At 42.8% G+C, this 14,910-nt stretch overlaps 2 protein-coding genes across 4 annotated transcripts in view; one reads left to right on the forward strand and one right to left on the reverse strand.

Moving 5' to 3' along the window:
* LOC144685677 (LIM domain transcription factor LMO4-A-like) overlaps positions 1–14,910 on the forward strand; it is a 104,053-nt gene that overhangs the window by 73,433 nt on the left and 15,710 nt on the right. The window lies entirely within an intron of this gene.
* edf1 (endothelial differentiation-related factor 1) overlaps positions 1–14,910 on the reverse strand; it is a 28,188-nt gene that overhangs the window by 3,768 nt on the left and 9,510 nt on the right. The window contains exons 3-4 of one of the 2 annotated variants that reach the window (XM_078550460.1): positions 6,857–7,017; positions 6,092–6,185 (exon numbers count right to left, since the gene is read on the reverse strand). In XM_078550460.1, the coding sequence (XP_078406586.1) occupies positions 6,092–6,185; positions 6,857–7,017 (255 nt within the window). The remainder of the gene's footprint in view (positions 1–6,091; positions 6,186–6,856; positions 7,018–14,910) is intronic. The other variant, XM_078550461.1, reaches the window with a different exon arrangement.

A 14,910-nucleotide genomic window follows, 5' to 3' on the forward strand; every position in this document is an offset into this window, starting at 1 on the left:
AGACATGCTGTTTGATCCAATCCGCCAGTCTTTGGGACATACAGCCTACATACCTAGCATCACACTGGCACTGAAATTCATATACCACATTACTCATTTGTTTGAGAGGCAGAACTTCTTTTTGGCTTGACAGCAGCATCCTGTTAGTGGCGAACACCACTCGTGTTGCTACTGCATAGTAGCAGCATGAAACAGCTAGCTTCACATGTTGCTCAAATGTTTTGAGGTATCTTGCCCTCCCAGGGTAATGAGGTAGACTGGGCATTTTTCAGGGCTGAAAGCGACGGCCTTAGACCCATTCATGAGTTTGCGTGATGTACAGCGCAAAATGATCGGACTAGGGTAACCATTATGCCACAGGATGCCTTTGATATACCTTTTTCAGCATCAAGCTTGCATGGTGAGCAAATGGCTCAGGCCCTATTTACAATGTTACAGCATGGAACTGTAGGAATCCCAACGTGTATATTGAGCAGTGAAGGTAGGCTTGCGGTAGACCGTGGTAGAGAACCCGCTCATCAGGTGCAGCAGCTTAAGCCCCAGGGTTCGGAAAGGGCGTAGCAGCTGGCGTCACTGCATCATATCTGTGAGGCTCAGTTTCATGGATAGTGCGTTTATAGAGGGGGTTGCCCCAAAATTTAAGGGTATGCAGGCAGAGAGGGAATGGCAGGCCTAGAAAAACCAGGACTCCCTTGAGTGCACCCCACTTTCCAACCAGTATTCCCTTTTAAGTACTGGTGAGAGCAATGCTTCTTCTGGGGAGTGCAGCTAGAGTCAGGGTGCTACAGCTGGCTCAGCTGTACAATGGAGGAGCAGCAGGAAGATTTAAAAAGTGATAGTGATAAGGGATTCAGTAGGTGGGGAACAGATAGGTGTTTCTGCAGCTGCAGGCGCTGATCCAGGATGGTATGTTGCGTCACTGATGCCAAGGTCAAAGATGTCAGTAAGTAGCTGCAGAGCACCGAGGAGAGGGTCAACAGCCATCAGCCATAGTCCATATTGGTGTGAAAGACATAGATAGAAAGAGAGACAAGGTCCGGCTGGCACTGTTTAGGGACTAAGGGAGAGATTAGCAAGCAGGACTTAAAAAACAGCAATCTCCAGATTACTCCCAGTGCCATGCTCAAGCGAGTATAGAAATAGGGGGATAAAGCAGATGAATATGAGGCTGCGGAGATAGTGTGGGGGGAGAGTTTTAGATTCCTGGAACATCAGGATGGTCGTGGGAGAGATGGGATCCAGACAGGTTGGACGGGTTCCACTTAGAGTGGGACTGAGTTCCTTGTGGGATGATTTGCTAGTGCTATTGGGGAGGGTTTTAACTAACTTGACAGAGGTGTGGGAAACAGGAGCTAAAACTGCAGCAGACAAACAAGGATAACAGACAATTGGGAGAGAGAGATAACAATAGAGTAGGAGATAATAAGATATTAGGTGGGATCAGAGTAAGAGGGAAATAGAAAAAGAGTGAATAAGGGTAAAATTAGGTTCACTGCATGTATGTGAATGTGTGGATGATGGTAAATGAGATTGGTGAGCTGCAGACGCAGATAGCCACTTGAAAATATGATGTAGCAATAAAGAGGCATTCAAAACTATCAGGGGGCTGGACAAGGTACATATGGGGAAACTGTTCCTATTGGCAGAAGGATCAAGAACCTGAGAACATTGATGAGGATATATTTTTTAAACGCAACATGTGGTTAGGATCTACACTGTCTGAGCATGTGGTGGAGGAAGGTACATTCGAGGCCTAGAAAAGAGAATTGGATAATTATCTGAAAAGATTTGCAACGCCACTAGGAAAAGGCAGGGGAGTGGCAAAGCTGCACTTGCAAGATTGGCATGGGCACAATGGCCTCTGTCTATGCTGTAACTCTCCTGTCTGGCAACTGATGTGCAATCAATTGTTAATTTTGAAGCTGAGACTGATCGATTTTTGTTAGGCAAAAATGTTAAGGGATTTGGGACAAAGGTGGTTATTGGGAATTAGGTCGCAGATCCGCCATGATCCTGCTGAATGGCAGAACAGGCTCAAGGGGTGAAACGGCCTATTCCTTTTCATCGATTCAGCACCTCTGGCTTAAGATAGTCCCAAATGCTTTAGCCTTGTCTTTTACACTCACACATTGGACTCTACCATTGTTGAGGATGGGGATGTTCAATGGAGCCTCTCCTCCAGTTAGTTACTTAATTGTCAATTCCCAACTGAATGTGAGAGGACTGCACTTTAAACTGATCTAAACTGTGGGATCACTTAGCTCTGTCTACAGCATGCTGCTTATGCTGTTTAGCATGCATATAGTTTTATCAGGTTGGTACATCATTTTTAGTTACACCGAGTGCTTTTCCCGGCATGTTCTTCTACACTTTTCACTGAAGGTTCCCTGGCATGATGGCAATCGTAGAGTGAGGGATACAATCAGCTACGAGGCGTCACATTGTAGAATAAAATTCTGCTGCTGCTGGCCCACAACACCTCATGGATGCCCAGTTTTGAGCTGCTCTGCTCTGAATCTCTGATTAGCACAGTTGTAGTGCCACACATGATGGAGGGTATCCTCAGTGTGAACGCAGGGCTTCTTTTCTACCGATATGGCTGTGGACTGATGCATCTGCAACAGGTAGTCTGGTGAGGGCGAGGTCAAGTAGGTTTTTTCCCTCTCCTTGAAACTTCCGCCACCTGCCAAAGACCCAGTCTGGCAAATATACCCTTCAGGACTCAGCCAGTTCTGTCAGTAGTGATGCTACTGAGCCACTCTTGGTGGCAGACATTGAAGACCGCACCCAGGGTACATTCTTGCCACCCTCAGTGCTTCTTCCAAGTGGTGTTCAACATGGAGGAGCACTGATTCATCAGATGAGGGCAGGTGCATGGTAAGTGGTACATAAGAACACTTCAATACGATCATGGCTGATCTTGGGTTTCAACTCCACTTTCGCATCCGTTCCCCATATCTCTTGATTCCCTGAGACAGCAAAATTCTATCTATCCCAGCCTAAAATATATTCAACGATGGAGCATCCACAACCCTCTGGGGTACAGAATTCCAATGAATCACAAGTCTTTGAGTGAAGTAATTCCTCCTCATCTCAGTCCTGAGACCGTTCCAGTGTTTTAGGTTTCCCGACCAGCGGAAGCAATCTCTCAGTATCTACCCTATCAAGCCCCTTTGGTGTCTTGTATGTTACACTGAGATCGCCTCTCATTCTTCTAAATTCCAGAGAATATAAACCCAATTTACTCGGCTTATCATAGGACAACCCCCTCATCCCTGGGACCAATTTAATGATCCTTCGCTCCCCAGTGCAAGTAAATCCTTTCTTAAACGTGGAGACCAAAACTGCACATACTACTCCAGGTGTGGTCTCACTGGAACACAATACAAGCAGGACTTCTTTATTCTCGTACTCTAATCCCCTTGCAATAAAGGCCAACATGCCATTTGTTTTCCTAATTGCTTGCTGCGTTTGCTTGCCAACTTTCTGCATCCCTTGTACAAACACACCCAAATCTCTTTGAACATCAACAGTTACAAGATTCTCATCTTTTAAAAAATATTCTCCTTTGCTATTCTTACCACCAAAGTGAATAACTTCACACTTCCCCCAAATTATACTCCATCTGCTATCTTGTTTCCCACTCACTTAACCTGTCGATATCTCTTTGCAGCCTCTCTATGTCCACCCCACAGCTTACCTTCCCACCTAGCTTGGTATCATCAGCAAACTTAGATATATTACTCTGTCTCTTCATTTAAGGCATTAATATAGATTGTAACTAGCTGAGTACCCAGCACTGCTTCTTGCAGCATTCCAATATTCACTGCCTGCCAACTTGTTTATGCCCTCTCTCTGCTTTCTTTCTGTTACCAAATGCTCAATCCATGCTAAACATTACCCCCAACTCCATGAGCCCTTATAATGCTTACTAACCTTTTGTGCAACATCTTATTGAACGCCTTTTCGAAATCCAGATATACTACATCTACTGGTTCTCCTTTATCTACCCTACTAGTTACATCCTCAAAAAGCTCTAATGAGTTTGTCAAACAGGGCTTCTCCTGTTGGTAAAACCATGTTGACTTGTTCTAATCATATTCTGCTTTTCCAAGTGCATTAAGATGTCCTTAATAATTGATTCCAGCATCTTGCCAATAACTGATGTTGGGCGAACTAGCCTGTAGTTACTGTTTTCTCTCCCTCCTTTCTTGAAAAGCAGTGTAACATTTGCCAACTTCCAAATCTGTTCCCAAATTTAAGGAGCTTTGGAAAATCATATCTAGCGCATCTACTATTTCTACAGCTCTTTCAGAACCCTAGGGTGTAGGTCATCAGGCCCCAGGGATTTGTTGGATTTTAGCCCCTTAAGTTTCTCCAATACTTTTTCTTTGTTGATATTAATTTCCTCACTATTTATAGCCCCTAGGTTACTATCAATTTCTGGTATGTAACTTAAGACAAGCACATGATAGTTATTCAATGCCCCTGGCCTTTCCTCGTTCCACGTGATCATTTCTCCTGCCTCTGCTAAGCGACTTTTTATAAAAGCTCTTACAATCTGGTTTTATATTTCTGGCTGGTTTACTCTCATTCTATTTCTTCCCTTTTTATCAACTTTTTGGCAGCCCTTTGCTGCTTTCTAAAACACTCCCAAATCTCAGACCTGCTACTGTTCTTCACAAGGTTGTAAGCTTCTTTCAATCTAATACAATCCTTAACTCCCTGAGTGAGCTATGGATGGGTCTTTTTTGCAGAGTTTTTGTTTCTCAATGGAATGTATTTTTGTTGGGACATTTTGAATTGTTTCTTCAAATGTTTCTCACTGTTCATTTACACCATAGCTTTCAGTCTGTTTACCCAATTAACCTTACCCAGTTCACCCCTCATACCTATGTAATTGGCTTTGTTCAAGTTTAAGATTCTTGTTTGTGATTGGAGTATGTCACTAACAGGGAATCCAATGGCATTATGATCATTATTTCCCTGTGGATCTTGTACTATGACATCATTAATTAACCCTGCTTCATTACACTTAGATCCATAGGCATTTCCACAATGCATTGTTCCAGGAAACTGTCACAAAAACATTCTACAAACTCATCTTCTAGGCCATTCTTGCCAATTTGATTGTCCCAGTCTAAATAAAGATTGAAGTCCCCCACAATTTTTACATTGCCTTTGTTGCAAGCTCCAATAATTTCTTGTTTAATGCTCTGTCCAATGGTATAGCGGCTGTTAGGGGGCCTATAAACCAGTCCCACCAGTATTTTCTGACTCTTGCTATTCCTAATCTCCACCCATACTGATTCTACTTCATATCTTCTGAGGCCAGATCCTTTCTCACTAATGTCCTTATGTCATACTTCACTATCAGGGCTATCCCTCCTCCTTTGCCATTCTGTCTGCCTTTCCGAAATATTGTATACCCTGGAATATTTATTTCCCAACCTTGGTCACCTTGTAACCATGTCTCCGTAATAGTGATTAGATCTAAATCATTTACTTCTATTTGTGGCAGTAGTTCATCTTTCTTATTGCAGATGCTTTGTGCATTTAGATAAACTTATAATTTCTTTTTTTTTTACTTCTATTCCCTGCAAAGACCTCATTCGCTGATGTAATCAGCAGATTTCCTTGCCCATGTTTGACCTGATACTATGAGACTTCAGAGGGTCAGGAACCAACGTTGAGGACAGTCAGGGCCATTGCACAAGTTCCCACGTTAGTGATGAGGACTTTGAAGAGTTTACATGGTTGTGTGTGTCTTTGCCATGTGCAAATCTAGTGTCATTACATCTGATGTCAGCAATGTCAGCACTGGGCTGTTTGTCTGGTTTCGTTCTAACATGTGTCTTCAGGTGATTGAACAAAAACCACAATGGAAATTGTGAATGGAAACTAAGGAAAATCAAGGTCAGAAACAGAAGAGGAAAACTGCTACATCAGGCCACCAATCTTCTGAGAACAGCTGATCCACAGGCAGCTGGAGGTGGAAGGAGGGGCTTTCCTGGCACATGCAGTTCAGCTACCCACCACCTTAGCTATTGAACAGGGAAGTGCTTTTGAGATGAGGCACCTGTTGACTCACCGAGTACTCTTTCAATCTTGCCAAGAACCTGGTTGTTGGGTATGGCTTTCCCACATTCATAATCAGCAATGACCTGGGGCTTTTCGCTGATTCTCTGATGAGAAAACAAACCAGTAACAGATTAGACTGGAAAGAACTCTGCTTTCTGCACCTTGCAAGTTTTGCTGTGTTGGATGTGCTTCACATATGTGAAAATAGCTATATCCCAGTGCAAGGACATCCCTGAGAAACTGCTCTAAATACTTTCTCCTGCCACAACTTCCAAATCACACTCAGACACCCCAGCCCTCATAACCAGAGTGCACCGACGCTCGCATAATGGAATATACGGTGGCATAGTAGTATTGCTGCGAGACTAGTAATCCAGAGACCCAGGGTAATGCTCTGGGGACCAGGGTTCGAATCCTACCACGGCAGATGGTGAAATTTGAATTCAACAAAAATCTGGAATTAAAAGTCTTATGATGGCCATGAAACCATTGTCCAAAAAACCCATCTGGTTCACTAGTGTCCTTTAGGGAAGGAAATCTGCCATCCTTACCTGGTCTGGCCTATATGGGGCTCCAGACCCACAGCAAATGCCCTCTGAGGGCAATTAAGGGTGGGCAATAAATGCTGACCTAGCCTAGCCAGTGACTCCCACATCCCAAGAATGAAAACAAAAAAAAGACCACTGCCTCTCCACCCCCACAGATTCCACTCCACAGAGTGATGAACATAAAAAAGAAATGATTTCCAGGGCGTCAGTGGGCACTGTGTACTCACTGTGGCCAGATCCTTTTGATTCATTCCCATATTCTGTCGGCCCTGCTGGATCAGTTTGCCAACAGTAAGTGACACTCGCTCATGATGCAGCTCTTCGGTTTCCCGGTCCAGTTTTGCAGTGTTCTTGGTGATTGTGTGTTGCTTGTTTTGTCCTGCAGACCCTGAGCACAAAACAAAGCACAAAGTCATCCCTCGTCCAATTCTGAGAAGCGACTTTCCATAGTGTTCAAGCAGGAGGATTAGTGTGTCCAGGTATTAGAACAGATCATTACTGGGTTGGTAAACTATAGGTTAGCTAGAGGAAATCTCTCTCTACACTACACTGACCCAAACATTCCCAGGGCAGGTACAGTATGGATTACCAATAGAGTAAAGCTCCCTCTACACTGTCCATCAAACACTCCAGGATAGGCACAAGCTCAATTATTCACCCAACCACTCCGTGGTAGTGAGTTACATATTCTGATCATTTTTTTCTGAGTGAAGAATTCTTTACTGAATTCATTAGTGACTGCCTTATGTTAATTACCCCTAGTTTAGACTTCTTCACATAAAGCTTTTTTCTTCCAGAGAAAATAGAATGTGCAGACTCTCCCAATAGTCACAATCTCTCAGTTTTATGAAATTGGGACCTGACCATAGTGCTGCAAAGTGTGGTCTCACCAAGACTCTATAGGAGTTTATTATATATTTTTTTGATATATTTTGTGGTCCCATTGCACCTCTACTCCATTTCCTCTTGCCCAAGCAGTATGTGGGCTCCTTATTCTTCCTACCTTATACTTATCCATATTGTCATTCATTTGACAATTGTACACCTATTCTGCAAGTTAATGTCCTGTATCATTTTGCAATCTTCCTTATTATTGTCGTGCCCAATAAAGGCATGTCATATTACGAACTTGCAGTCAATGCTTTTAAAAATTGGACACAAACAGCCGTTAAAATGGCTGCCACAACATGAGAAACCTTTGGACTGCTGACAGTGTCAAGTCTCTGGCGAATACCTAATTATATATGGGCATAGTTGAGGGTACCTCTCAGCCATTTGTGTAATTCATACATCCCATTATTTAAGTATTAACCCAGCAATTATGTGATCAAAATTGAGTTCAGGGATTGTACCTTTATTACCCCTAGGCCTAGCAGATCCATCAGAACCAGTCATCAGACAGTCTGAGAACCAGACTCTCAAACTAGCTGCAAGTACTTGACTCTCAAACCAGCTGCAACCAAAGTACTTTACCAGTTCCAGTTTCAAAGTTCCCGTAAGAACCAATCTCCTAGATATTTGACTACCTGCTGTGAACCCTTCATTTTACAAGATCCTCACTTCAACTTTAAAATCATCTAATCCATTCAACAAACCACAGGCATGCCACATGGGAGACCGGAGAACACAAATCAGAGGCTGAATTAACTGTAATCTGTAAAAGTGTATCATTTTTATCTGTGGGTGTACGTGGGTGTGTGTATACATGTGAGACCGAGTGTGACATTATGTTAACTCAGGGTAAGCATATGACAAAAAATAACCTTATTTATTTTAAATTCATGAAAACATGCTGCTGAATTATCTAATTGGAATACCAATTCCAAGAATAAAAAAGACCCACCTCTTTCAGGACAAAACAAGTACGTGTGGTAAGAGAATACATCTCTTTTCTATTTTTACTTAGTTCTTTTGTAGAGTCATACGGACTCGAAACGTTAACTGTGTTCCTCTCCGCAGATGCTGCCAGACCTGCTGAGTTTTTCCAAGTATTTTTATTTTTGTTTTGAAGAGAATACATACATTTGCTCTGTGATGTTAGTAACCAATTTGGTGTCAGTGGCAAATTTTGATATTGTATTTCCAAATCATTTCTGTAAATATTGAACAGTGGCCTCAGCACCAATCACCTTGGGACACCACTTCCCATCTTTTGACAGTCTGAGTTACTTCCCTTAATCCTTATTCTCCCTTTTGTTGCCAATTTCCTATCCATCCTGCTACTTGTACCATGACTCCAAATCTTCTAATCTTAGTCACAAATCTGCATTACTTAATCAAGAGGCTACTTAAAAGGCCAAAATCTGAATTACATAAAATAAATGCTTGGTTTATAGAGTGTTTCTCATGACCACCAGACGTCTCAAAGTAATTCATTGGCTGTAAAGCACCTTAAGAGTAGTCACGGTTGTAATGTAGGAAATGTGGCTGCTAATTTGCATACAGCAAACTTCGCACACAGCAATGTGTATTTTTGTGGTGTTGACTATAGAACAAATATTGGCCAATACACGAAGGATAACTCCACTGCACTTCTTCAAAGTAGTACCATATGAATCTTTTACAACCACTCAAGGAGCCTCTGTTTAAAATCTCATCTGAAAGAAGGCACTTCTGACAGTACGGCACTCTCTCAGTACTGCACTGAGCTTGTCAGCCTAGATTGCTGTGCTCAAGTCCTGGAGTGGGACTTGAACCGAGAACCTGACTCAGAGGTAAGAGTGCTACAAGCTGAGGTACAGCTGAGACACTCATCCACATTTATCTTTGTCTCAAACTCAAATTTTGGAACCCATGCTGGCTACTCTATTATACTTTTGGTTTCTAGATGTTTCTCTATGATATCTGAGTAAAGATTCTATTAGCTTATCATGAGAGGTGAGAAAGATAACTAGTCTATATTTACCTGGAGGTTACCTAACTCCCTTCTTCAATATATCACATTAGCTGTCCACCAGTCATCTGACATTTTCGTTTCTATTGAATTTTTTTTTTTACAGACTGACAATATATATAAATATACACACACTAGTGCTTATGTTGCTCTTTCCCTAGCTTCTGAGTACTGTATACACAAATGCCATGCATTAGATGTGGGGTTTGATCCTCACTAAGCTGATCTGGTTTAGTAATTGCTATGTGCAAACTGGCTGCCATGTTTCCAACATTATAACATGATGACAAAGTACTTCATTGGCTGAAAAGCGCTTTAGGTGTCCAGTGGTTGAGAAAAGCACAATATAAATAGAACCATAGAAAGGTTACAATGCAGAAAAAAGCCATTCAGCCCGTTGTGTCTGTGCCGGCCAAAAAGAGAAACAAAGAAGCTAGCCGCTCATTTTTAATCCCATTTTCCAGCACCTGGTCCGTAGCCTTGTAGGTTACAGCACTTCAGATGCAGATCCAGGTACCTTTTAAATGAGTTGAATGTTTCAGCCTCAACCACGAACTTAGGCAGCGAATTCCAGACACCCACCACCCTCTGGTTGAAAAAGTTTTCCCTCATGTCCCCTCTAATTTTTCGACCAATCACCTTAAATCTATGCCCCTGGTAATTGCCCCCTCAGATAGAGGAAACAGATCTTTCCTGTCTACCCTATCTAGGCCCCTCATAATTTTGTGCACCTCAATTAGGTCACCCCTCAGTCTCCTCTGTTCCAAGGAAAACAACCCTAGTCTATCCAATCTCTCCTCATAGCTGCACTTTTCAAGCCCTGGCAGTTTTTTTGTAAATCTCCTCTATACTCTTGCCAGGCAATTATGCCCTTCCTGCAATGTGGTGACTAGAACTCTACACAAAATTCCAGCTCTGGCCTAACCAGTGTTTTATACAATTCCATCATTACATCCCTGCTTTTGTATTCAATACCTCGTCCAAAAAAGGAAAGCATTCCATATGCTTTCTTTACCACCTTATCCACCTGTCCTGCCACCTTCAGGGACCTGTGGACAGTCACTCCAAGGTCTCTCACTTCCTCAACCTCTCTCAATAACTTTCCGTTTATTGAGTATTCCCTTGCTTTGCTTGCCCTCCCCAAATGCATTACCGCACACTTTTCCAAATTGAATTCCATTTGCCACTTTTCTGCCCACCCATCCAAACCATTGATATCATTCTGGAGACAACAGCTATCCTCTTCACTAACAACTACATGACCAATGTTTGTGTCATCTGCAAATTTCCCAATCATGTCTCCCACATTTAAGTCCAAATCATTAATATATACAATAAACAGCAAGGGCCCCAACACTGAGCCCTGTGGACCACCACTGGAATCCACTTTCCATTTGCAAAAACATCTATTGACCATTACCCTTTGTTTCCTGTCACTGAGCCAATTTTGGATCCAACTCACCACTTTCCACTGTGTCCCATGAGATCTCACTTTTTTGACCAGTCTGCCATGTGGGACCTTGTCAAATGTCTTGCTGAAATCCATGTAGACAACATCCACTGCACTACCCTCATCAATCCTCCTTATTAACTTCCTCAAAAATTCTATTAATTTAGTAAGACAAAATTTTCCCGAACAAAGCTATGCTGACTGTCCCTGTCTTGCTAAGTGACGGTTTATCCTCTCAGAATTGTTTCCAATAATTTGCCCAAAACCAAAATCATACTGACCGGCCTACAATTTTCTGGTCTATCCCTTGCACCATTTTTAAAAAATGGTACAACGTTCGCAGACCTCCAATCCTCTGGTGCATCGCCTGTATCTAGTGAGGATTGGAAAATGATCTTCAGGGCATCTGCTATTTCCTCCCTGGCTTCTTTTAACAGCCTGGAATACAATCCATTTGGCCCTAGTGATTTATCCACTGTCAAGAATGTCAGTCCCTCCAGTACTTCATTATGCTTATTGTATCTAACATTTCACACTCTGAATCATCCCTCTCCTTAGTGAAGGCAGAGGCAAAGTACTCATTGAGAGCTCTGCCTACATCTTCAGCATCAATGCACAAGTTACCATGTACATCTTTGATAGGCCTTATCCTTTCTTTAGTTATTCTCTTGCTCTTAGTGCACTGATAAAACATCTTTAGGTTTTCTTTAACAAAAACATCTGGAAAAACTCAGCAGGTCTGACAGCATCTGCGGAGAGGAATACAGTTGGCGTTCCGGACTTAATATTGAGTTCAACAATTTCAGATCACGAACTCTCTCCTCCAGCCCCACCCCCTTTCCGATCCCCCCTTTTTCCAATAATTTATAATTTTTTAATATATTTTTCTTTTGCCACCTATTTTTAAATTTATTTCGATCTATTGTTTTATCTCCACCTTTTAGCCCATTTTGATCCCTTCCCCCCACCCCACCCCACCCCCACTAGGGCCACTAGCTTGTCCTGTTTGCTACCCTTAATGTCCCCATTAGCACATTCCTTAGATAATATCACCACCGTCAACACCCCTTTGTCCTTTTGTCTATGACATCTTTGGCAATCTCTTCTTTGCCTTCACCTATCACTGGCCCCCTATCGAGCTCTACCTGTCCCACCACCCCCCCCTTTACCAGCTTATATTTCACCCCATTTCTCTATTTACTTAGTTCTGATGAAGGGTCATACAGACTCGAAACATCAACTGTATTCCTCTCCGCAGATGCTGTCAGACCTGCTGAGTTTTTCCAGGTATTTTTGTTTTTGTTCCAGATTTCCAGCATCCGCAGTATTTTGCTTTTATCTTTAGGTTTTCTTTGATCTTACCTGCCAATATTTTTTCATATCCTCTTTGCTTTCCTAATTTCCTTTTTTATTTCACCCCTGCACTTTCTATCCTCCTCTAGGTTTTCCACAGTATTAAACTTTTTGTGACGGTCATAAGCTTTCTTTTATTGCTTTATCTTGGACTGTACGCTTCTGGACAACCAGGGAGTTCTAGATTTGGCAGTGGGGAAATGTCTAGACTGTGCCTGTAGAATCTCGCCTTTGAATGCTTCCCACTGATTTGACACTGATTTTCCTTCTGATAGCTGTATCCAGTCCACTCTCGCCAGTTCACCCTCAGCTTTGTAAAATTTGTCTTTTACCCATTTAGAACTTTTACACCTGTTCTATCTTTGTCCTTTTCCAAAATGATGCTAAATCTAACTATATTATGGTCACTATCTCCAAAATGGTCCCCCACTGCTACTTCATCCACTTGCCCAGCTTCATTTCCTAATACTAAATCTAGAATTGCGCCCCCTCTCGTTGGGCTTATGTGCTGGCTAAAAAGGTTCCCTTGAATGCCCTTCAAGAATTTTGCACCCTCTGTGCCCTTCACACTGTTCATCCCTCCTCACAGCTGTAATTGTTTCTTTAACAAATAACGCTACACCCCCACCTTTTTTATCCCCCTCTATCCTGCCTAAAGACTCTATATCCAGGGATTTGAGCTGCCATTTTTGCCCCTCTTTAAGCCAAGTTTCCGTTACAGCAATGATATCATGCTGCCATCTGTCTCTGTGCCCTCAGCTCATCGGCTTTATTTACTATGCTCCTCGCATTTACATATATGCCTTTTAATATTGCCAAATTCCTGTGCTGCACACTTTATAACATGTGCTTCTTCTGTCTTTTAGTCACTCAGTATTGCTCCATCTCCCATTCCCTGCTCTGAATTTGCCCTCAGGTTCCTGACCCCCGCACCCCCCCCACCCACCCCCTCCGCCAATCTAGTTTAAAACCCCCCAACAGCACTAGAAAATCTCTGAGGATATTTGTCCCAGTCCTGTTGAGGTGTAAACCATCTGGCTTGTACAGGTCCCACCTTCCCTAGAACTGGTCCCAATGTCTCAGAATTCTGACGCCCTCCCTCCTACACCAGCTTTACAGCCACATGTTCAATTGCTCAGTTCTCCTATTTCTACACTAACTTGCACATGGGACTGGGAGTAATCCTGAGATTACTGCTTTAGAGGTCCTGCCTTTCAATCTCCTTCCCAGCTCCCTAAAATCTGCTTTCAGTGCCTCAATGCCTTTCCTACCTATGTCATTGGTACCAATGTGGCCCACAACCTCTGGATGACCTCCCCCCGAAGAATGCCCTGCAGCCGCTCCGTGACATCCTTGAACCTGGCACCAAGGAGAAACATACCATCCTGGAGTCACGTCTATGGCCACAGAAACACTTGTCTGTTCCCCCAACTAACAAATCCCCTATTACTACTGTTCTTCCCCTCTTCTTCCTCCCCTACTGTACAGCAGAGCCACCTGTGGTGCCACAATCCTGGCTCTGACTGCACTCCTCTGAGGAGCCAATGACCTCACCTGTATCCAAAACAGAAAAACGACTGGCTAGTTGGACCCTAGGGGATTCCTGCTAGGAATAGGCACTACCTGCCTAGTTCTCTTGGACTGCCTGGCAGTCACCCATTCCCTTTCTGCCTCCAGGCTCCTAAGCTGCAGCATGCCCACCGCTCTGAACCATGCTATCCACGTAGCTCTCAGCCTCGTGGATGCGCCACAATGACTCCAGCTGCCAACAAAGCTTCGAAACCCACAGCTTAAGGTTCTGCAACTGTGATACTTCCTGCACATGTGGTCATCTAGGACAGCAGTAGCATCCAGGACTTCCCACATATTACAGGATATGCATTCCATACGATCTAGCTGTCCTGCCATGACTTCAATTTCCCTTAGGTTAACTTTATTTTACTTTGGTTTACTTATACTACTTTATTTTACCTGGCCTTGATTTAACTTCCCTATTGCTTGTGTTTCTTACTGAAATCTAAGTGGAACCTTCTTTTGAAAATAATGTGTTTTTCTACTTGAAAATCCTCCCTAACAGCAGTTTCTCACCAACCAATGGGCTTATGTTTCTCCTGTTTTGTCACTCTTGGATCTTTTCAAAACTCAGCCCTCTTTTGCAGCTTTTCAACTCCTGATCTCCTGCAGGCTGAGTAAGATAGATCAAGAATCTCCCTCCCCTCCGAACTCCTTTCTCACCAAACTCGCAGCAATTCCACTCTGTAACAGTGTACTCTGTGACAGTGCACTTAACCGCTCTTATTTATACTGAGATTCAGATGAATCTCCTACGTGGCAGTTACAGAACCTGATTAGAACAGTTACTTAATTTGCTTTTAAATGCTTTTATATTTTCTGTAATATACATGGACCTTCAAAAGGTCTTTGATAAGTTGACTCTGGACTAAGTAATGCAGGTTCATGGCTAAGATCAGAAAATTGGATATTCTGTAGCTCATGAAAGACTACTATTCAATATTTCTTAATTTTCCTGTCACTATCTGTGAAGTTATCTTGTATATTCTTTAGTAGCCATATTCCCATTTTCC

The sequence above is a fragment of the Cetorhinus maximus genome, chromosome 10 (genome assembly GCF_964194155.1).
Source record: "Cetorhinus maximus chromosome 10, sCetMax3.hap1.1, whole genome shotgun sequence".
In the NCBI taxonomy this organism is placed as follows: domain Eukaryota; kingdom Metazoa; phylum Chordata; class Chondrichthyes; order Lamniformes; family Cetorhinidae; genus Cetorhinus; species Cetorhinus maximus.